Source organism: Myiozetetes cayanensis, unplaced genomic scaffold, assembly GCF_022539395.1.
Source record: "Myiozetetes cayanensis isolate MyiCay16 unplaced genomic scaffold, myiCay2020 scf6-25, whole genome shotgun sequence".
Lineage (NCBI taxonomy): Eukaryota > Metazoa > Chordata > Aves > Passeriformes > Tyrannidae > Myiozetetes > Myiozetetes cayanensis.
Window position 1 is genome coordinate 40,085,293 of NW_026087853.1, and position 16,864 is coordinate 40,102,156.

A 16,864-nucleotide genomic window follows, 5' to 3' on the forward strand; every position below is an offset into this window, starting at 1 on the left:
TCAGGACTTATGTTTCCAGTTGAGGACCTGAGAGAAGATCAGGAGCAGCATGTTCTCATGAGGCAGGTGGTCCAGGGCTGGGAAAGAAGGAAGCTGATCAAACATAGAGCAGCCATGGAACATGCAGTGGCATTGCACAGAAGGAGTCAGAAAAACATGGGATTAGGATCTTGGGTTTGAAAATGTAGGCAGCAAGCTGTGAGGACTGGGCAGCCTGAGACTGAGATCCTGGTATGAGGGAATACAATACAGCAGTATGCCAGACTGACAAAGCACACCTCAGCTACTGAAACTTTAACAAATTAATTGAGAAATTTAAGCACTGAGATCACATTGGAGTCATCAATATATCTTTGAAACTAAATCTTCTTCCAAAAATCTACACATTTAGATAATTTGGGAAAATGTCCATGAATGTGCCCTCATTTTAAAATAACCATGAATTCAAAAAAATTATTATATCATGCAGATGTCACCAGACTCACTCAAACACTGTAAAGAGCATCATAGTATATCATACATGTTAGAAACAGAAACATTTTAAGACAGCACCTACTGTCTTACTGAGCAAGGAGTAGCATTTTCACAAGCTATTCTGGTGGTATGGGAATTCCTTCTTAGACACCCAACATGTCTGAAATTTTCATTTCATCTGTCAGAATATTCACGTATTTCATAGCTACAAGCATTTAAACTACTTTGCTGCTTTGAACCACGTTTGTTGTAGAAAATAGTCCAGCAGCAGTAGTATGTACACTGTGACAAGAGACTGTCTACAGAGAAATAAAACCAAGTATTGACAATCAAAGAAAGGCCTCTTCTTATCACTCCCCTCAAAAAAGTTAAGGACAGAAATGTTTCTGTAACTATTGTATTTGTTACTTTTGATTCGGAAGTTAGCAGCAAGAACCACTGGTATGCTTTTTTCTTATCATCTACTTTGGCTGTTCTCATTTCACTTTCAAAGACATTGCCACAAAAAATCCAAATGTATTGTTTTGAAAGAACCATGAAATACTCGCTCAAATATTAATGAAGTAGAAGAGAGATCATTCTGCAACAGGTGCAAATAGACATGCTATGCCCCATTTCACCTTCCTCCACCACACCTACCATGAGGTCTTACCTTCTGGTGGATTCTTATTCTGGTTGTTCCAGACTACCAACAATTTCGATAGACTAGGCACTTTAGACACCTCCGTGATGACTCGGAAAAGGCTCTCCACTCGGTCATAGGTCAGAACTACGGCTGTGAAACCTTGGGACTGAGGTGGGATCAGTGGAAGGAAGAGTGGGTTGCTCACACTGCTCCATTTCTGTGAAGGAAAATAAGAAAACAGAAAAACAATTTGATTAAAGTGACTTTTCACAGTAGTGAGTAATTTATATAGCTAGGACCAAATTGTCAGACTTGGAATTTGCTCAGACCAGGCAGGTTGACTCTCCAATTCTGGCAACAGTGGACTTCAGAAATTTCTTAAAACCTTTATTCCAATCTCTTTCTTAATTCAATTTTCATTTTTGCCTAGCTGTAACATTGGAAAGAAGCAGGGGTTTGGGTAAAAAATAAAGTGGAAGAGGCAGATAGATGTGTGGAAAAGGAAAACCAAGGTAAATTCTAAATCCAGCTGGCATGACTCAATTCTCATTTATTAATCTTTATTTCAAGACACCTATATTTATATAAAAAGCTGAGTTTGTTCAATGATGGAAAACCCCAATCTATTATATTTAAAAAACAAAAAAACCCAAGGCACAAGATGCAAAGATGAATTTCAGAGAGATATCTGCTCCTTGTGAATTTTAACTAGGGTTTCCCTTTTAAGACTTTAAAGGTCTTACTTCAATACACTCTCAGCATAAGGAAGCCAGCCCAGCTGGCAAAAGACAAGACAGACAGCTAAATTCTCACTGAATGTGCCAACCTCCTTTGGAGCTGACAGCGTGGGGGAGGAAGCATGAAGGGACCATTTGACAAGAATGAGAGCACCAGCATTTTAGTGTCGACTTTTCCAGTCCAACTGACATTCCAAGCTGGGGTCAGACTGAGAAGCAAAGGGAAAAAAAAGAGCCTTTGGGATGAGGTGAAAAGGAGAGTTGGGAAAGCACAAACTGAGTGATGCTGTTTTGCAGGGAAGTTTTGAATCCTAGCCTGTAAAAACCATGAACACTCAGAAGAGGTTAGTAACTGCCAGCAGTTTACAGAAATACTGTGAAAACCTCCAGCTAAATTCATACCATAAGCTTGCTTGTATCAAGAAGAAAGTTTTACAGGTTCAAAGCTATCAGCTCTTATTTGCAGGAAGTAAACTTTGCAATTTTCTCTTTCACTATTTAGTCTGTGGTTACTTTATACACCCAAAAATCACCTTCCTCATGTTTAATGGTTAGACACCTCTAACTAGAATAACTTCAAGGTTGAGGAGAATAGAGAGCCTGTTTACTCAATGACATAATAGTATTTTGACCATTTTGGCAAAGGAGAAAAAAATATGATGTGAGTATGATTTCCTTCTATGAACAAATCAAAACTGAAGTAGGGATAAATATGTGAGGTGGGAAAGTTAAGCACAGCATTGGCACACTGTTTTGTCCAGGATGGTCTAAGGGTATGTTCCAGGCAAGGATCTGTCACTAGGAGTAATACACTCAGACTTCCTGAAATAGTTGGAAAGACAGACTGGCCTTCAGCTACACATACTTTACCAGGCCTGGTACAAGCTGCATTCAGCTTAAACTGTTTGTGATGTTCCTAATGGAAAACATGAAGCTCTAGTTTTTACCCAACAGGAGTAATAAGATAATGTAGAAATAGTAACAGTACAATACGGAACTTGGGTTCATGAAAGGGACATGGCTACCTGTGATAGCAGAGGACTACAGTCAGTGATTCAGAAAATATACATTCATTACTTCAACAACTCATATGTACAGAGACAAATCTGCTTTCTGATTATTACGTTTTCTAAAATGAAAGTTTTTGTACATACTCTGCTAATTGTGCAAGATGACTGGTGGCAGACAGAGATTGCCCTCTCATTTTGCTGCAGCTTCAATTCCTGCAGCAAATGACAATCTAAATGTTACCAGAGTGTAATCCACCTCATTAAGGCTTTACTACAGACTTTTTTCCACACAACCCCCATCCCAAGACTGCTATTATCCAAATGACCCTGGTGATGTCAAGTAGCTTCTTAAAACAACTTTTAGAAACCTCTTTTGATAAATACTTGAAACAGAGGTTTAACAACGTAATCAGAATGCCAAGAAAATATTATGTTTCTGCCCTACAAGAAGAAATAACTGGTAGAGCAACCTATAGACAATGTTTTATTTATTACTTATGGGTGAGAATTACTACCTTGATTAATGGCTCCCATTTGAAGTTTTTCTAGAAACTTTTTCTCTGTCCACAGCACTTCCTAACAAATTGCTTGCTATAATATCTTTTGAAAAGGATTATTCCTTTTCCATCATCTAAGACTATTTTAGGTACTTACAGAAAAAAATACATACACAAGCACAGGCATATGTGTGCAAGCACATGCATTTGTACCTAAAATGGTCATGCTTTCTCTTAAAAATGTTAAGTTTTATGTACATTACTTAAATCCCAACTTTTACTACTTTCAGAGAAGCATGAAAATTCTCCCCTGCTGGTCATAACTTAGGAAAAATAAGTCAACTTTTGGGGTGGTTTTGCTCATGCACCTACTAAAGGACAATGGAGGGAGGGAAATAGTCTGTAGACACACACTAATGGATGGGAGAACCATGCCTCTCGTTTGAGAAAAGCATTTCAAAAAGGCAATTAAGCATCTCTCAAATGCCATTAAGAGCCAACCCCCTGCTGCCTGCCTGAAGAGTGTGTCTACAGTCTGAGACCTATTGACCCCACTTTCTGCAGGAAATCGGGCAAATTCAAGCCTCCATAATTTGCTAAAGTCTTCCAGATTTCTGCTTGGGAAAAGCAAACCATACAGGCAATTAATTCAACAGCAACCTAATTAAATCTCCATTATGGTAGCAAAGCATGAAATGGTTAATGACACAGGGATGGGTTCTCCCAGTAACTGTTCAAGCAACCAAGTGGTGCCCATTCCTGTTTTTATTAACATTCATGATGGAAATTCACAGGAACTTTCACTCTCAGAGAGGAGAGCAAACAGCAACAGTAGATTGATCATCCATCACCTTTCTTTGACAAAGTGCTGACACTCAGCTATGGATAAGACAGCCCTTCACTATCACCCTCCCAGCTAATATCATTAGAAGAGCCAGGATAATTAATCCAAGATTAATAGGTCACTTGCTGTGAATCATTTTTTATGGGCAAAAAGGATCAAGTTCAAATGCCAGTTTCCTATGAGTAATTTCATGTCACTTAAGTTTCACAGTCTCAGTTATCTGACATCTCTTTGCAGTTCATATGAGAATCCAAAGTAGTGGGACCTGAGTGACAGTGAAAATTCAGTAATAGCCTGAAGCCAGGGAGAGAGGAGAAGTCAGGAATAGTTATGTATACATGTAAGCATTCAGACTGCTGCATCTGTGTGCATGTATAATAATGCCTTAGAAACAAGGCACCCTCCTTTACTATAGATAGATAAAGTACTGTCCTCCTCCTTGGTCATTAAAAACAACCTGATTCTACTTTAGGAAAAGTTAATACACTAAGGAGAAGGTATCAAGGGACCTGAATTCTCGTTATGTGGGAGGCTCAGACTGGACTCGACATGGAGTCTTCAGTTTCAGCTTGGCAGAGAAGTTTTTAACAGACCATTCCTAGCAGGACACAGAAGGGAGATAGGTGGGAGCTTCAGGACATCAGTGAACACAACTGGACTGAGAAATCGACAATCCTAACATAAAAATGCTACAGAACCTCAAAGATAATGGCAAAATATCAGACATAACTAAGATTCAATCCCATCCCAAAACTTCTGATTTGGGTGTTCCACCACTGAAAAACCTGCAGAAAGATACAGCAGACTCAGTATACAAACTGCACCACAGACTGCTCTATAGGGAAACAAGGCTGTGTAAGATGTTCCATATCAAAGAAGAATCAAGAACTTCCCAGATATCACTTAGTGGAAAAACTCAGCAACAGCACTTAAGAAGAATAACATGCCACTGCTCCCATGAATGAAACAGTGGGCTTTCCTTCCTGTGTATTTTATTTTCAATACATGGACAGCTTGTTGTAAACCAAATATTAGTGAAACCACATACTCTGAACAACAAGTCACTGTCTTTTAAAAGCACAGAGGTAAGGATAGCAGTGTGCTGAACTGAGTAGTTAAGCAGTTCTTCTATGCATCTAAGCAAAACAGATATATCCCCTGCCACTGTGGTTAAGGCTTTTTCGGGGTTGTTCTTAATATCAAATCTAACCTCAATGTGGTTTCAATTACGAATTACCAGACCAAAAAAAGCCTTGATTTATTCTATTTTCTCCAATTATTTATGGTAAGTTCCTACTGAATACTTTGAGAAAGTATTTCATCATGCTTCCCATCCTCAAGTGGTCACAGGGCAAACCCAAAGGAATTAATCCCCTCTACTTGTCCAGAGCCAACCACTGGGCTTACACTCAGCAGAATCACAAACCAAGTTGCAGTGGCAAACGTTTCACGTTTTGAAGAAGATCATAAATCCTTCTCCGAAAAAAATTAGCCACAAGACACACAGGAGTTTCTACATACTGTAGAATAATCCACTGTATAAAAAAAGAACCCTAATCTCTGGGCAGGTAAATTAAAGAACCAAGTGTTAGATCATGTTTCACATTCCCATAAAAATATCAGTATTTACAGCCAAATACATGTGGTATACTCAACCTGCCCATAATATCAACATCGAAAAAACATCAATAAACTGAAATTTATTTAATATAAAAAGAATATCTATCTTCTAACGTAATAAATACAGCAAAATTTCATCCAGCTGATTCAAACCATCACACAAAATAGCTGGAAATGCAGCAGAAACAGAAATCTAATATTGTTCAATGGAAAAAATACCAGATGTGCACTGTCCAGAATGGTGCTAGCTTGTTCTCATTTACCGGTAAATAAAAAGGTGTATGTTAATATTTCCTTAATGCTTTGAAGATGGCAAATGGTACTAGGATGGAAGTACAGTTGAAACAGTGGCATTATCTGGAAAGTGAGGGCTACAAAATACTGGTCAAAGACATGGGGAATAGTCTAATTTTTTTACACATGTCAAGTGCCTGGTAATTGGCAGAACCCACAAATTACTCTGTAAATGAACATCCAACTTAGGCTTTGCTAAATGAATGGTACTTTTGGCAATAAGTTAATTTTGCTATTTTAGTTAAAACCAAATGATAGTGCTGTTTTCTGCCTCATTGGAAGAAATGAAATCTGGTATGTTTATTGTTCAGCATACTGATATTCTCAAGTGATTATTAAACTCTGTTCTGTATCATCCAAGGTTATAGCTCAAAAGCAGCCCCTGATAAAGAAAACCCCTCTAATATTTCATAGATCTACATTATAAACAGACGTGAAAGAATTTCAACAAAAGTAACTGAAGAAATGCAGAAAAACTCTGTTGTACTCATTTTTCAGAAATCCATATACGTTAGCAAGGTAGGAGGCAAAGAGGGGAATTTAAATTATCTACAAAGAAGCACAAGTGAGTAAGTAATTTACCTCTATTAGAACATAACAAAGTACTTAATTGAAGATAACAGATCACATCTCAAACCCAAGGCATTATTTCTAATCCAGCCCAAACTGGTAACCATCAAAATACACACCACAGAATGGGTCATTTTCTGACTTACCTGAACATAGCTGATTGCCTCTGCCTAATGGATAATGGCTAGCCCCAAAAATACAAAAGACATTAAACTCCCATGCCTGTAGCAAAAGATTGTCTGACATATAAAGGACTCAAGTGGTCCAGAAATGAATTTCAGGCCCCAAAAGTATAATTTGCTCCTCTTCATTAAAGGGAGGGAATATCTCATTTTTATTTAAAGCACTATTCCATAACACATTAGCATGTTATTTGCTACTAGTTTTCCATTTCCTCAAAAGGACAATGAATGAGTAGAAAATAATCCACTTTATGATTTTCTTTTCTTTAGGAAGGTCAACAGTTTTCAGTCAACCCATATAAACACATGAAAGTGCTTGGATCACTTCCCCAGTGCAATGTATGGATTAAAATCTGCATGCATTCACCTTCTGTGTACCTTATACTCCCTCCTGGAAAAAACACCCTCCCTTACTGCTGCTGTATCCACACTTTGGTGAAGATACTCAGGCAACAGTCTCACTAACATTTTGAGCCAATATAAGTCTAACTAATGCCAAGAAAAGCAGCCTTCCAGCTACCCAGTGCCTCCCTTACACCACACCCCACTCCTTTTCTTTTTTTTTTTTTTAATTTTGCCTGATAAGTTTTATATGAGGAAAATTATTTTGCCTAATTCACCACAAGTGAATTAGAAAAATCAAAAAGAAGTTAGAACATTAGAAGAGAAATTATCCAACTGCAGAAGACTGCAGGATTGCTTCTTTGAGCAGTAGTACCTATTGATAGTGGTTTAAAGTGTTTGGGGAAACTACAGACTCAACACAAGATGGGCTGGTGCTTATTTGTGTTGAGACTTGAGAAATATCTGAGGAACAGGAATAAGGTTTATATATGTGCAGATCTAGCCATGAGCACGCCTCACTGACTTTAAGTGAATATCACTTTCATGCTGACTGTCCAAGATAACAGTCACCTCCTCAGATACAAAAATCAATGCAATTTTGTGGTAAAGGGATTGTAATCATTATTAAGTTTGCAGATACATCTTAATTCCTAATCTGAAGTATCAGAGTTCAAAAAAAGCAAAGAGAAGCCTACCAGTCCTACTTCGCAAATGACAACAAACTTGCAGCAGCATTTTGTGAAAGATGCAGCTCTCTCTTAATAGGTGCTGCTGTTACAACTTACTTGATTGAATAGTTAAGACCTCTAAAAATCTTTTATCTAGCATACTTACAGGCTGCAATCTGTTAAGTATTTGCTAACTCAAAATCTATTCTACAATACTATAATCAAAATGCTAAATGGTAGAACTATACAAGATCATAGAAAATAGACTGAAGTCAGATGATGAATCTAACTGGAAGCAAACTCATGAGTCTGCAATAGTTCAACAAAATGCAGAGTACAATGTGCACCTTGGAGAGTTATGAGCTATCTTCATTGTGGAAATAATGGTTATACTGCTTTATCTACCACCTGAAGTAGTTGTAACAATGATAAACAAAACAACTAGTAATCAGAAGATTTTACCAAACTCCTTTTCTGTTACTTCTCAGGATCCTAGTGACATATTAAACGAAATTAACCCATATAAGCACACAAAGAAAAAGAAATCTTAAACCAAGGAGACAGACAGACAGACAAGTAGCAGTCAAGGATTCTTTCTAAGTATTCTGTGCATAATAATCTTGCACAGCAAGCTCTTCTTTCTGTTAGAAAGATGAATTTGTCCTAGCAAGTAAGTTCATAAACCCTAGCAAGTCCTAGCAAGTAAGTTTATAAATCTGGCATTTTACAGATAAATACTCCATAGGCAAATCCATGCTCTCATTTTCAAAACCTCACTATTCAGAGCACATGGACCTGAGCCCTATTAACAGTCTTGTACTGATTAAAGAAATCTCTGGCTACATTCAGTAAGCCCCTTGCCCTAGAACAGTGATTGCACCTCCACACTTTCTGTTAACGTGCCTGCAGCTTCTACATATTCATTCTGCACTTTTGTATTCCAGTCTAAACCACGTAACAGGAACAAGAGCATACAGAAGAGCATTGCACTCAGTCCCTACTGACCACAGCATCACAGGGACCGGATGCTGAATCAGCTGAGTTCAAAAGCAGAATACACACGGTAAGTTTTGGAGGTTAGTTCTGACCAGTAACATAAGAATTTACAACACTCAGTTACTCACACTTTTCACTGTGATATTAATGTCAACTCACAGGTGCTTCATTTTAACAGCTAGCTATATCCTGGCCCTGAGGCTGACCTGAAATGATATTCTTTAAAAGCTTCAGTCATGGAGTTTATTTAGAGAAGAATACAGCAATATTCTCGTAAATCAAAAGCATATTCGAGCCATCTTTAGTTACTTTGTCATCTTATCAGAGTTAGAGGATACAGTTGCCATCTTCCACTACCTCAAAAGTACATACGTACCTGCTTTCCAAGTATAATGTTTCATCCAGGTTTAGTAGAAATTGTAACAGTGCTATGAGTGGATATTAGGCAGGAGCTTAGATGAGAATCACACTCAGGTCCAAGTGGATCATTATTCCTCTAACAAGCAGACACCAACTGTGGAATTCTGACTAATGCAGTTATGTAAAAAAAAAAGCATAGGAGAGCACCCAGGAGAAGACACTTTGGCATTCCCTTTGAAGAGTGAGTAATCCTTTAGCCATTTTCTTCACTTTACTAAGCATTTAAAGATGCTTGGTTTTGCTAGCATAATCTAAAGGTATTAAGATACTCTGATCCCCTTCTTGTGCAGTACACCTTGTGCAGATTAATTTCTTCCTTAAATACTGAAAAGGACCACATTCTGTCTCCAAACAGTGACAACAGGAGGTTATTAATCCCTTTGGCTAGGCAACACAAAATCAACTTCTGAAATGCAGCAGTGAGCTTCTAACTCTCTGTCAGCAACTGTTCACACCCATCGGCCTGAAGAGTTTAAAGTAACACACACTCTGCCACTGGAAGCACTCCTACCCAGCTTTCAGAGAAACTCCCTCTAAACCATCATAAACCAAGATGTTACCAAGTTTGGTTTTGTTAGTAAAACAAAACTATTTTTTATATTTTGGCACAGAGAAAATTAACTGATTATGATTGAAAAACATCTACACGCTTTTATGTAGTAAAAAAATCAGAACCAGCTGCTTGGTGCAAAAGATTAATTAACACTCCAGTGTATTTAACAGAGGTGGGTTCAACCAATGAAACTTTAAAAAACAAAACAAAACAAATAAAAATCCAAACAAAAACCAAAACAAAATACCAAACCAAACAAACACACCAAGAAAAAAAAAAGGTCAAAAAAACTGCCCAGTAAAACTCTGATCATCAGTTTCTGCATAAGAGAAACTATTAAGAAATAACATGGAAAAAATTGTAGGCATAGGAATAATTAGCTATTTCAACATAATTATATAAAAGATCCTTGCAGAGTGTTTAAGATCTTCAGCATTTCCACTGACTATTTTCTCTGCAGTCATATATTTTTAAGTACAAACTCTCCCTAAGTTCAGCAGAAATAAAGATGTGTGTGTGCGTAAGCATGCAGGAAAAATAAACAAATATATAAACAAGGAAGCAATTTAGTGTGTGCAATAGCAAAAGTTAAAAGTTTGCATTTGAGTGCCAGGACATAAAATGAACTGTTAGTTATTTTGCCAGTTGTCATAAAATATATTAGCTTCATCTGTGCAAGTTACCAGCACAAGACATATACTCACAAATTCACATACACAAAATTATTACCAAGTTTCATAGCACATACCTTTCATAAAAAAAAACCCCACCAAATCCACAATTTGTTTTATGAGTAAATCAAATGAATTTACTTACCACAGCTGGGGGATCATTCCATTCTTCATAAGAAATGGCAGCATATGGGTAAATTCTATCATTGATAATCTGAAGAGTAGCGAGAGCAATTGCTTTCATCGATCTAAAATATGCTTCCCAGAACCACCTTGCCTGTAAAGAGAATAAAGTTCACATTCACATTGCACAAATCCAGTGCTTAACAATCAATTTTGGCTTGCCATGCACAATCTGTTCCATGCACTCTACATGTCAGGTGGAAATTAAATTAGGAGGCAATCTTTATTGTAGATAGAGTATTTCCATAGAGCCTGAAGGCTTCAAACCCAACTCCACCTCCCAGGAGAAAAGGACTCACAGCCAATAAAATGAAGCAGCAGCATTATTTTGCAAGTGATTAAATAGAATGAGAATCCTTGAAGGAATCAGGTATTTTCCCACTTTCATCATACGTTTTCCCCTTGAAAAATGTCAAAAGCAGTTTAACCATAGAACAGAAAAAATTGCTGTTATACTAATTTTTTTCCCAAGGCAGAGGAATCCACAGTGTAGCTAAATAGCCAAGTAAAATCATCCCCCTAAATAGTAGAACTTAGAAGTCACTTCTTAACACCAATATTAGAGACAGCTGATCAGATAGAGAATTTCAGTACTCATGAACCCTACCAGACTAATACCTTCCCAAGTCTTCCAAATAACCATATTTTATTTATACAAGTAAATATTAAGATATTTATACAAAAGTACATGCACATGCCAATTTGTTACGATTGTTAATCTTGGCTAATTTATAGTACAGGCAGTGTAAGACTGGTGAAATAAAGTATGAGATTGTTATACACAGGTGCTCTGAATTTTACAGGCGAATCATTCTCAAGCTAAGGTCCTGTGCAGCAAGTTTTCATCTTGTCCCAGTTTCTGTGTAAGACAGAAATGTTGTAAGAAAAGCAAGAGTTTTGAAATGAAAATGTTGATTTATCAGACTCTCTGTTAGAGAAATAAATATACTTTTTAAACACCTAGAACCATCAAATGATCCTGGAGGTCCCCATCCAACCCAGAAGGAAACATGCTTTACCAAGAAATGTAGTTCAAGAGTTCTGGCCCAAGAAATACGATTTTTTTTCAACTTAGTTTTATTTTGGGAAATGGCAGCACCTGAATTGTCCAGAAAGTAATTTAATTTTCAATCTCCTTATGGTTCATTATCAACTATAAGAGTATATGTTTGCATGTAGCAGATAGAGCAATAAAAAAATGCATTTTTTTATTAATTGGAAGCTTTAGAAGCTTTCAGAGTCAGAAGACAACATATTTATTTAAGATGAATATCTAAATATTTAAGACGAAAACAATCCATGTTACAATTAAAAAAAAACAAACTAGGAAAGAGATTACTGTTCTCTGAAGCACTACTTCTCACTTTGATTGAGAGAACAGCCATAACTCTAACTACTTCAGACCATTTCAAATTTTATTTAAAAGACTGATGAGTATGCCCAAAAATGACATTACTCTGGAACCTGTCATCCAGGGAGATTGCAAAGTAATGTCACTCTAGAATGGAATCCCTTCCCTGTCCTTATTTCTCTCCGTGGTAGGACTCAGCTGGATTACAGGCTGATTACCAAAAAACCAGAACAAAATGAACACTACATCCAACTGTAAAAGCAGAAGAATTATATAAACAGCTAAGAATAAATAAAAAGACACTAAATAAAGCAAACACCACATGCTAAGCAAAGGCATAAGTATTCCTTTCCCCATGCTCTATTTCTTAGGAAAAATGTATTATCCAGAACTCAGCAGCAACTGATTTAAAAAGAAAACCAGAAGCAGAATAAGAATTAAAATGGACCAGAACAGCCAACTGTTCAAGAATCCTAAGTAAACAAGAGTAAGAATACAGATCTCAAATTTTATTTTCATGTTTAGAGCAACTGCTATAAGCAGCACTAAGCAGAAGGAGAAACTATTTATATATAATCTTTTACATACAACTTTATAAGCACATAGCTATTAATAGTGTGAAATGCACACAGGACTATGTATTCCACTGTTACTAAATGTCAGAACTCCTATACTGTTCTAAGATTGTCAATTAATACTGTAATATCTATTATTATCTAGCTTCATAACAGTTAAAGTTGGGTTTCCTCCTTCAGCAAAACTAGGGTGGATCTGATCTAGCTTCTCCTTGCTCAAAGAATGCTTCCAGTGTCAGGCAAGATTACACTTCTACACCAGAAGCAAATCTGGAGAAGAGGGCAGAGGGAATTTATGTTTTACAGACTAATATTTATGAAATTAATTTTTTGTAAAGAGCCATAAAATGTTCCCACAGTTGGTTGTAATATTTTTGGAGTTGTGTTTCTTTAAGGCAGAACTCAAAACCTTCTAAGGGGATTTGAAGTCCCCAAACAGATGTTTCAGGGTCTCATTACTTCCTCCCCACCTTGTTTGCTTTTATAAAGCAGAACTGATTAACATGGCTTGCTAGTGTCTGCTGCTCCACATGCTGAGTTACTAAATATTTTGGGCAAGTTTTCTACTGGGAAGACGTATGTTGATTTCATTTCAAATGTATTTTCTGCTCTACTTGGTGAGGTTGAAAAGCTTGTGCTGGAATGTAACAAACAGAAGGGATAAAAATCCCATGAACACATCTGTGATACAGGAGAGAGTAACAACAACAGACAAAAAAGATATCTGTTCCGGACTTCTGTGCCAACTTACTTACTATTCTTACATAGTTTTACTGAGCTGTCTGTTTCTCTTTTCCATATCCATGAATAAGAAGACTCAAGGGTAACTTTAATACACTGGGTAATGTTTTTAAGGTATGGCAATTGTAATATACTAATTAGAGCTACCTGAGTGAGTTCCAGGGTCTTGAAATAAAAACTCCATAAGTCCAGATCTTGTCTTTCACATAGACATATACACAGATTACAACTATGGCTAGCATTTCTTTCAACTTGAACTGAAATTAGCTTCTAGTACTCTAGAAACCTGCTTGATGAAGTTTCCAGATTTTCTAAGGAAACACACTATGTGGACCACCGACTTGTAGAGAATGCTAACTTTGTATACACCTAAATATTGCTTAGGTCACAGGCAATCTAAGTGGTAAATAGAGATCAAACATGTACTTTGTACAACTGCCAAAACAACACAAATCAATGTACATTAACCTGTGTGGCTTACCAGGAATTGAAAACAGCTATTTAAAAAACATAACTTCTCTTCCCCTTCTAAATTTCTGGATAAATAGAAAATCTAGGACAGATTCAAAATGAAAGACAGAAAACTATTATATTCTGTAACAGTTTTACCAACATTTCAAAGAGTCAGATGTAGCATGCTGTATGACTTGACTGAGAAGTACATTTTATTACTGGGTAGCCCAATAGTTTTGAAGTGACTGGAAACTCTCATTACACAACAGATTTCCCATGAAATTAATTCACCTGAATTCAATTTCTGCAGTAAATTTAACAAAGCCATGAGAACTTCCTCACGGAAGCCATGGACTTAAGGAATTGGAGGCCAAACTCTCTCCTCTCACCAGTGAGTTCTGCAGATGAAGGTCACAAACACAGGCATATTAGTAAGTAGTTCTAAGTTGCTGCCTTTCCTTTCTTCCTCCCTGCCCCACTTTCAACTGCTGCATCCTCATTAGATCAGACACGAAAACCCACCACTTTATGTAGAGGCCAAAACTGCTTAATATAATGTAGTGTTCTAATTTATACTCTAAAAATACACACGCGCACCTTGAGAAAGACTAGCAATATCTGAAAGACAGATGTTCCTTCAACCCAATAAGCAACCATCCAAACCAAAGGTTCAATTCCTCTAGTTTTCAGTTCCGGGACTTCATTCAAGCAGAGTATGAAGAAACTAAATGGACAATATTCAGCACATACTGGTACAGGTAAGAGCTTTTCCAGTTCTTTTCATAGCAGACAACAGGCACCAGCATGCAGCAACAGGGTAGCCTATTCACAGAAAGTAACATTTATTTAGGGAAGGTGTTATTTTCCTTAGGAATAAACACACTTGGGGGCCTAGCATCTCTTTATAAGCTCTTTACAAGCCAGCACAGCATCAGGTTACAGAGTCCATTCATATAATGTTTATAAGTTCTAGTGTTAATGCTCCTAATGGCGCTCTGGTGTAGAATGGAAGGCAGATCAATGTAAATCTTTTGATTAGTTTGTGAAAACACAAACACTGGGCATGAGGCAAGGAAAGAACTACTTTCTGTAACATTTAGATCAAGAGGAAACAGTCCATGAAAGGAACTTTCTAGCCTCCTGTCTTTTCACAGCTCATGATTTGGTGGGAGTTGGTAAAGTTAGCAAAAGGGGAAAAACCCAAAATTCACAGAAGAGCAGTAAAACTTAACTGCCCATAAACCACCACTTTTCTCAACTTTTAGGTCAGGCGCCATGATGCTGTAAGATTCTGCCCCACTGCAGCAGTTCAGTGTTTCTAAAATGCCTTGAAAACGTTTATGAGGGCCTGAAATACGATTTTCACACTGGCTGGGATGACTCTGCTTAAATGCTTTCCCTTCTCGATGGCTCTTGGTGTTCCTGGATTTTACTCCCAGCTGGATTACAGAAGTTTAGCCAAAGAAATCAGTGTGGCCTAGATGCTGCAACAGCAGTAGCCTGGAAATTTGGTGATACCTTTAAAATTTTAGGGTAGATAGTGGGGAAAACAAACAAACAAACAAACAACAACAAATAAACCCCACCAGGTTTATCTTTTTTTTTTCATTTCTAAATAAGAACTTTAAACTAATAAAATGAATACTTGGCTAAGTAACCGAAGTAACTGACTGCAGCAACCCTTTGCTAAACCATGTACCTTCAGCAGAGATATAAAAGATATTACAAGAAATATCTACAGCTCAGCTGTGCATCTGACAGCTCTGGGCATGTAAGTGCATCCATTAAGACCTTCTGGAGTTATATGTCATCCTGTAATATAATCAAATGTTTTCTAAGTTAGTGGGACCTAACAAGTCATTGTCCATCAAGTAACCTACTAGGATTGGTCACAGGCAACATCCTCTCACCCCAGCCTATTTCCATTGTGCAGTAGAATTAGATGGGCTACTGGGGTTCAAGATAAACTGAATTTTTATGTTTGCCCTATAGCAAAGATGCATATGGGGGTAGCTGATGGTATATAACAGATAGCAAGCCTGAGCTGTCAAGCATCCTACTGACCTCCCCTGCAAAATGGGATTGAAGAAAGCATAAGTTCCTCTTTTGGAGCAACAAGCATTTTATAAAGTTTCATAAGATAAATTTTGGGTTCAGACTAAGGACCCTATAACCCCAAGTTCCCACATTTTCCTGCTCATAAACTGTAATCTGCACCCTCTTTCTGTACTGATTTACTGTTTCTACATCTGGCTCCCTGTTCCAACAACTTCCTTGATCACACATACTACTTTTAGTATGCAGTTCTTCAGTAAAGATGATACCAGCTGGGGCAGCTAAAACCAGTGCCATCTTTGGGGTTTTTTTACACAGGTTTACAAAAACCCTCAGAAGACTTTATACTATTATGAATTAGACAGTATTTTGTTCTTTCTAGAAAATGGTAACAATTTAGGGTTAAAAAATTGCTTAATTGGTTTAGGACCCTTGACAATATTACACAATCAAGTTCAACACACCTAAAACTGTCTGGCTTCAATCTTTTCTCCTGTAATCAGTGCAGGAAAAAAATAGGGTCATTCAGAGAGACACTTAGAGCTCTGGTACCTTAAAATACTTCCTAAACAATCTGCTCTCCTCTTATTAAGGGAGCAGGAGAGGATAGAGTATGTGACTAGCTGTTGGCCATGATCCTTTTTCCCCTTAAAGTTTTGTCTTCAATAAAAACCTGAGATCCTCTCATTTTTCCCAGGGAGGCATGAAGATTTGAAAGGAGAACAAGCAAAAATGTAGGCTACATTTATCAAAAATAATTGATGTGTTTCAGACTATGAAAAAAGAGCTGTGCTCTGGAAAGTTGGGTCACTTTTGGGGTGGACAGTGCAATTCCCTGAAACTGGAGGTAAACTCTTTAGAAATTGCAATCTGAAAGTAAAAATTAGTTTTTTGTCCCCATGCGTAGACTATGTAGGAATTTTAAGACCTAATCCATTAAATCAATGGATTTAATGGTAAAATCATGCTAACTTGCCTAAAACTGAAAAGTTTTCTGATT

The 16,864-nt window shown here is 37.2% G+C and overlaps 1 protein-coding gene across 1 annotated transcript in view; it reads right to left on the bottom strand.

Annotated features, from left to right (window-relative positions):
• Positions 1–16,864, bottom strand: part of EXT2 (exostosin glycosyltransferase 2) — a 75,011-nt gene that overhangs the window by 28,070 nt on the left and 30,077 nt on the right. Inside the window, exons 8-9 of the mRNA XM_050335916.1 lie at positions 10,652–10,783; positions 1,127–1,316 (exon numbers count right to left, since the gene is read on the bottom strand). Coding sequence (XP_050191873.1) covers positions 1,127–1,316; positions 10,652–10,783 — 322 coding nt within the window. The remainder of the gene's footprint in view (positions 1–1,126; positions 1,317–10,651; positions 10,784–16,864) is intronic.